A 7,883-nucleotide genomic window follows, 5' to 3' on the forward strand; every position below is an offset into this window, starting at 1 on the left:
TTAACAATTACGATTATCCTATTTAAAAACGATGATTTTAAATTCTTAATATATTTTTTTGTAAAAATATTCTTGCAAATTTATTATATGTACTCATTTAATTCTTCTTAATCTTCTTTAAATCTTCTATTATTTTTAAAAAAAAGTTTTATTTTTTACGCAAATTTCTATGAAATATAATAATATACATCGTTAAAAAGGGTAATCAAAAATACTTGCACAAAACAATAGTAAGGATCTATACACAAGACATATTCTGATACACATCATAAAAATAAGTGAAATTGAGAAAACACTTGTTCTATTCAAAATTTATATATGAAAAGAAAAAATTATATATAATATATAATTTGATTTCAATAAATACTCTTCAAACTCATTTTGAACTAATAAACCATTATTATATTAGCTTATCTGATATGAATAATAATGCATTAAAATATTATAATATCAACGAACATTCATGTGAGCACAATTTCATTGAAATCCACGGAGAATAAAATTTGAACAAAAAAAACAGGATTAAATAATTTAAATGAACTTATAATTTTTTAAAAACAATAAAAAGGGAAAAATTAACAACATCTTATTATATTTATATAATATATTGTGATGCATAAACATTTTTATTAAAAATAAATATATTTAAATAAAACCCGTAGTCCCTATCAATATATTATTTAATATATATTTTTTATTAAATGTACTTATAAATAGATCATATATATACATGTATTTTTTATATAAGATTTATTTTCAAAAATATTTTTTATGACATAAAACATAATAATTATCAATGTTACAATAATTCTATTTAACAATGAAATATTGCTGAAACATTGAAAAGATATAACGGAACGTAAGTTTAAACGATACCCATAATATATACTACATTCACATTTACTCATTTTATATTATGTACGTAATATAATAATATCCTAAAGATATCATTGTGAAATTCCTTTTCATAGAAATTTATATGAATACATTATATATAAGTTATTTTAATTTATCTCCTTTTTCAGGAATATTCTGCGAGCATAATATAATGACACTTTTTAAATTATTTTTTCCTAATATCATTCTTATGATGTAATTATTTATATTTATCCATAGATGATTCTAAATAATTTAAGATATTAATATCTAATAAAAACATTTAGGGGTTGTCCCTACCTATTTTTAGTATATTACTAGTTATTCTTACGAATCAAAACCTTCTATTTTTATATCTAGATGAATTCGTTCACATAATAGAACATGGTGGAATAAACATTGTTATTTTGTATTATATAGTTTCTTATTCTCCTAAAATAACATAATAATATGCTATAAACAAATTATGGGATTGTAAATAAATTTTTTTAAAAGATATTAAAAGAATATTTTAATTTGAAATGTTTATTAGTAGTGCCTTCTTTTTCACAATGCAAGTTTCAGAATTGTCATTAATGTGGACACATTTTTTTATGTTAACACAAATGTATGTAAAATATATATCAAAATTTATATGACTAATCCATACACATTCTTCATATTCCTTTTGACTTTCACATATAAATTTTATAGTATTAATAAATAAGAAGAATGCGTATTTTTTGAAAAATACATAACTGTTAATACAATTATTTTTAACTGGAATTACATGTTAATCACATATGGTTATTAAATAAATGAATGCACATTAACATATTAAAATTTTTATAAAAAATTCACAGTGTACTCCATTAAAAAGACACTTTAATATTCAAAAGACAAAAAATAAATAAAATAATCCTGGGATAACATTGACATTTATATAGTAGGTATTTAATAATGGGATTTTTTTTTTGGAACTTTTATTTCTACTATTATTACATAGGCCATCACATATATTCTTTTTCTTTATTTTTTTTTCCGGATTCGCTTTCACTATTTTATTTTGTACCAGCTTAAGTTTTCGTCTCATCTATTCCAGTCATCCTATTTTTTTTTTTTAGAATTGTCTACCACGCAAACTTCTTTCAAAAAATCTTTAAAATATAAAGGAATTGTAGACATTCTATCTGTTAGATACACTTCAATACCTTTTGGAGGATATTTAGGGTCATTCAATCTTATTTGCATGAGATTATGTAAATATATTAAATTTCTAACAAAGATTTCGTCCCATTCTTTCTTTATTTCCATTTCTATGTTTTTTGTTTTTTCATAATATTCCCCTTCCATATATTGAACTAAATTTTTCCATTGTGCTGTTAATTTGGGGCATAATTCTTTTAAGATTTCATTATCTTTGTTCGGTGCGTTTTCTAGAAAAAAATCTTTTTTATATCGATCTTTATCAAAAAATTCTGCCATTTTTCTTTGAAACCGACGATTTAACAAAATTTTAGTTATATTATATTGATGCATTGGGCTATTCATATGTGTGCTACTACACAGGGAAAGAAAACATTATATATTTTATATTTATTATTAAATATATTTTTTCCTAAGGGTATATTTTTTATATGTACACATAATATTTTCATACATTAGTGGTGAAAATATATGTATACATGAAAATAAAATGGAGTGCTATATTATGATATACGCACGTTATTGAAAAAGTTAAATATTACTTTACGAAGTAAGAATAATTATGTTTCCATATTAATATAAACATAAATATAACATTAAGAACAAGTATTTTCACGTTTATTTTAGTATTTTTACATTCTGGCGCTGTGGTAGTATCTGACCACTTCCCAGTAGATGTTACTTTTGTTATCCCCATTTTGCTCATAGTGTAGGATATAATAGCTAAATATTTACTTTATTCAACAAAATATTATGATTAATTTTTTTGTAATAGTTTTGAAAATAATAATTTCACTATCATAACAACACTTTTATTAAAATGAATTCTCTGTCTCTTAGTTTAGAAGTATTAAGATATCACCTCGTACATATGAATTTGAAAAAACAGGAAAGTTTCGCTTTTTTTGAAAACATATAATTTAAAATAACAGAAGAAATAATACAATATCGTTGTTTATAGATTTTTATGCGATAAAAAAAAAAAAAATTTATACATAAAATTACTTTATGCATTCACTGTCTGCGGAAAATTAATATTAACATAATAATTTATTAAGAAAGATATATTGATATTTACAAAAAAAATCATATGGTAATTATTTTTAAATTCATATATTTTTTATTCTGATAAATGCATTTTGAATATAATTTAACGAAACGGATAATTAAATTGTTTTGCAACCTCATAGAAACCACAATGACACTAATAATTTTTTCAAAAAATATGGATAAGCTTTAATTTTTTAAATGTGCATGTAGTTATTTGGTTCCAAAGATATATACACTTAATACATTTAATAAATAAAAACATATTAGTAAATATATATAAAAAACATTTTTTTTTTTTTTTTTTTTTTTTTTTTTATATACGTCAAATTTATCATGCTACACTGATTACTTTTTACTATTTTTTGTTTTATTAGATTAAAAAAGTAGCAAATCCCTAAAAACAAAAAAAGTAATGAAATTACTCAAAAGGAAAACAATAAGATAATAATAAAATATAATAAAAATCATATCTATATATATAAAGCAATTTCTATGAAAGTATTTTTATATTCATTTATTTGTACCTAAGTTACATAGAATTGTTTTTTTAATACATCAGTTCTTAGCAAAATATATTACCTAACAATAAATTTATCGCATTTCAATTTTTTTTGGTGAAACATTTAGCCATACAATAAATTAAGTATTTTTTGAAGATTATATCATTTTTCTATATATAAAAAAAAAAATTATCCATAATAAATACACTGTTTTATTATTCTTCTTGAAACTTACAATACCTTACAAGTAACATGTAAAGTGAAATGGAAAAGCAGGAAATGATGATTATTTTTAAGATATAAAAAATAAATGTTATATTAGGTATTCTATAGATATATGTTTACATGTATGAATGTTATAATATAATAATAATATACATTTAAAAAGAAATTGTATAGCACAAAAGTACAGAATCCAATTGTCTGAACTGCATTAAGTTTTTTTTAGTGTATATGTATCGAATTTACAAGGAAAAAAAAACATCTCATAATGTATATAAAAGTATCCTAATATATGAGGTGAAATATGTATATATATAAGTGTAATCAAATTAATGTATATATATACATTGCTATTCTATTTTGCAACGGATTTTACATATATTTTCATTAAAATTACGTATTACGCATGTGATTACTAATAATATTTATAATTTTTTCATCATTTCACATGATCATGTCTTCGTATATTTATAAAAATAAATTATGTATTTTATTTTAATAGCATAAGCACATTATTATTTTATGATCCCTCCGAAAATGTAAATTTTTTGCTCTGTAGGAATTTGTGCGAACATAGAAAAAAGCATTTTTCTTTTAAAAAGTAATATAAAAAAAAATATATGATTTGAGGAAACATTTTTAATGAAGGAAAATTATAATAATGGCCTAAATGAGGAATGATGAATATTTAGAAAAATTCTATTCTTTCTTTATTTGTACATTAATTTTTTACTTTGCACCTGTATAAGGTATAATTTTTTTTTTCTATATATATCAAATTCAATGTATGTTCAGATATTAGGTTTCTCATTTTTTATTTGTACAAATATTTTAGAAATATATTTATTGTTTTTATCTTGTCTTTATAATGTGTATAAAACTTTGATTACGTATTCATGCGTACAAATATAAAAATATGCCTTATGCATATTCAATTTATAGCATAATTATAAATCTATTCCTTCATATTTTTATAGCTATGTATAATGAAATAATATATTATGATAAAATATTAAATAATTAAATTAATATTCAAATTATTCATAATTTGTATATTTAGCATAATTATGCATCATCATATTATAGCTTAAAAATATATGATGTTTTTTCAAATTAATTAAAAATTAACGTGTAAACATCACAACTTAGAGAAGTGTCACATAAGTAATATAAAATATCTAGATTATATAAATATAGTTAACAAATTGGAATAAAACAAACATATGCAATGAAGCAAAAAAAAGCATGAACAGAGGATGTTTTATATTTAGTGCCCTTCCATATAAAAATAAAATAATATGTAATGTTACATTACATCTTAATATTATAAATTTAGAGACACATAATATTATAATATTTTAACATAGTGTAAGATTAATAAAAAAATCAATAATACAAGGATTATTATATATAAATGTATTTAACATATGGGAATACATTTTCTGCAATATTATATAATAAAATAGAGCAACATATATAAAAGTAATTTATATCAAACATATTAAATTATTGTTGAAGCATACGATATCTATTCTACTAATTTATTATGCTATATAGTGTATTATCCTTTCACATTGAATACATTTTTTTTTAACATAAAATCATCGTAATCATGAAAAAAGTCATATATTAGAGAAAGAAGATAATAAAGCAATACGTATAGTATTTTCATTCGATATTTACACACATGATGAATAATATTTTGAACAATATTATACCCAATATACTTATAATTTGTTGTATTATATTCTTAAGTCTCTATTTTATTTTGTTTAACAGTATTATATGAATTATTTCATTTTTATGCTAAGATATTATGAGAAATATTTACCTTATGTTTAGAACGAAATTATATATTTACTCGTACAATTATGTAGATTTATATAATATATTATATATATTATTCGTTGATGCATTGGTGGATATTTCAGATAATTGAAATCTATTTCGTTCTTCGCTTTCATTATTCCACGTATTTATTCTGTTCTTTAGAGTAAGGCTCAAGTATGCACCAAAAGGGGTGAACTGATTAATAATAATAAAATAAAATTATAAATTAAAAAAATAATTTATTTTTGGCACATATATCTTATATTATATATAAAACCTATTTTATAGAATATAAATGGGCATATAAATAATGTCATATTTAACCTTATACACATTAATCAAAAGAAAGAATGCTAGTAATACTGCAACAATTGAAATTATAATAGGACGTTTAGAATTATCCTTTTGATAAGAAAATATCATTCCGTAATCACTATTATCACAATTTATAGTTTTTATTTTTTCATTAAACTCATTTTTTAAGAACATTAATGCTTTACAAAAATCATGGTTATAATTAGATTCACAATAAGTCTTGTGTTTACTATCTAAAAGAATAAATTTTATTGCACAGCTACATTTTTTATCTGAACTTTCATCATCATTTTTTATACTAATAAGGTATTTATGCATATCATTTATATCGTCGACTTTTTCCATTTCATCGTCAGTGATATTAATGTCTTTGTAATACTTGCACACTTCCTCTATATATTCATTATATTTCTGCAGTAAATAATTATAAATTTGTTTGGTTAGCATAATTCTTTTTTTAGTTTCTTTCTCAGTTTTTTTATATATCCAATAATACATGTATTTACATCCGTCTTCTTCTTTTTTGTAATCATTTACACTACGTATTTCTTTAAAATAAACCATAGTAGTTTTACACAAGGAGTCACTAAGTAAATTAATTTTATCTTCAGGAATTTTGTTTTTTATATTTAAACATGGACTATCGTAGTAATTATTTGTCACATTTTCAGCATTTTTTATAATCTGTTCCCATTTAGGAAATGAATATATATTATATCCATACTAAGAAGTAGGAGCGATAATATAATAGTAAGTAAATCATATAATACTTAAAATATTTTTACTATATATTGTGATAAATTGAATATACATATATTATAATACTGTTATTCATATTAAAATAATTAAATCATACAAAATATTCCTTCATCTTCCCCTATATTATCGTCTTATACGGATAAACATTATGAAATAATATAATTTTGGGAAACTCATGTATGAATATTTGTTAATAAAATTATATTATAAAAATAATAATAATGATAAGATATATTATAATTATATATTTAATGGAAAAAAAAATATACTAAATATTTCATTAATTATTATGCAGCTCAATATATATTAGTAACGATATGCCATATATAACATATATTCTTAGTGAAAAAACAGAAGATATTATCATTTTGTTTAGAAAATATGAATGATATTACATGTCAAAACATAATATTATAGGTATCATCCTATATAAAACTTCTATAATATTACCAATAATAAGAATTTTAATAAAAAAACCAATAAGCTAATATTTGTTATTAATTTGAATGCACATATAAGTATGCATTTTGTCTAATACATTGTAATTTTTATAATGAAATATATAATTTAATCTATAATGTACTATATGTTAAAATAAAATGTGCTCTATTGTTATATATTTTGTAAATTTATTATTATCATATGATATATGATAGAGCTTCTTAAAATGGTTTATCCTAATATATATCGTATATTTCTAATAATAATAAGAAACATATATTATCATTTTAATAATTCATTTTTCAATATAAATTAATATTACATATATAATTATATATAAATTATGTGCACATAATAGATATATGTGTTGTATAATGTTTGAATTATTCTGATTAAAATATGATAATTTTTCCTAAGAGAAAAATAATAAGAGTTTTAAACTTATGAATTATATAATACACGTATGTTCTTTAAACATTTTTAATATTATATTATTCATCTATTTATAAATATGCCTATTTATTAAATTAATCATCTAAAAGTTATAAAATATTAATTATTGCATATTATTTTTATAGGATATTACACAAAGTTATATTGTCCTTTTATTACGTTCTCTCATTTTTTATAATATTTTTACATTTCGTCATTTAAAAATAGGCTCTTACATTATTACAAATTATATATATATGAAATAATTAATTA

General features: G+C 20.3%; 1 protein-coding gene across 1 annotated transcript; it reads right to left on the reverse strand.

Moving 5' to 3' along the window:
- Nucleotides 1–5,702: 5,702 nt before the first annotated feature.
- Nucleotides 5,703–7,104, reverse strand: PGO_130020 (variable surface protein; the record flags this gene model as incomplete). Its single annotated transcript, XM_028689518.1, has 3 exons — nt 5,703–5,858; nt 5,988–6,701; nt 7,069–7,104. 3 exons carry the CDS (start codon nt 7,102–7,104, stop codon nt 5,703–5,705), a joined length of 906 nt encoding a protein of 301 aa, XP_028545319.1.
- Between the last annotated feature and the right edge of the window lie 779 nt (nt 7,105–7,883).

The sequence above is a fragment of the Plasmodium gonderi genome (assembly GCF_002157705.1).
Source record: "Plasmodium gonderi DNA, contig: Chr13, whole genome shotgun sequence".
NCBI lineage: Eukaryota > Apicomplexa > Aconoidasida > Haemosporida > Plasmodiidae > Plasmodium > Plasmodium gonderi.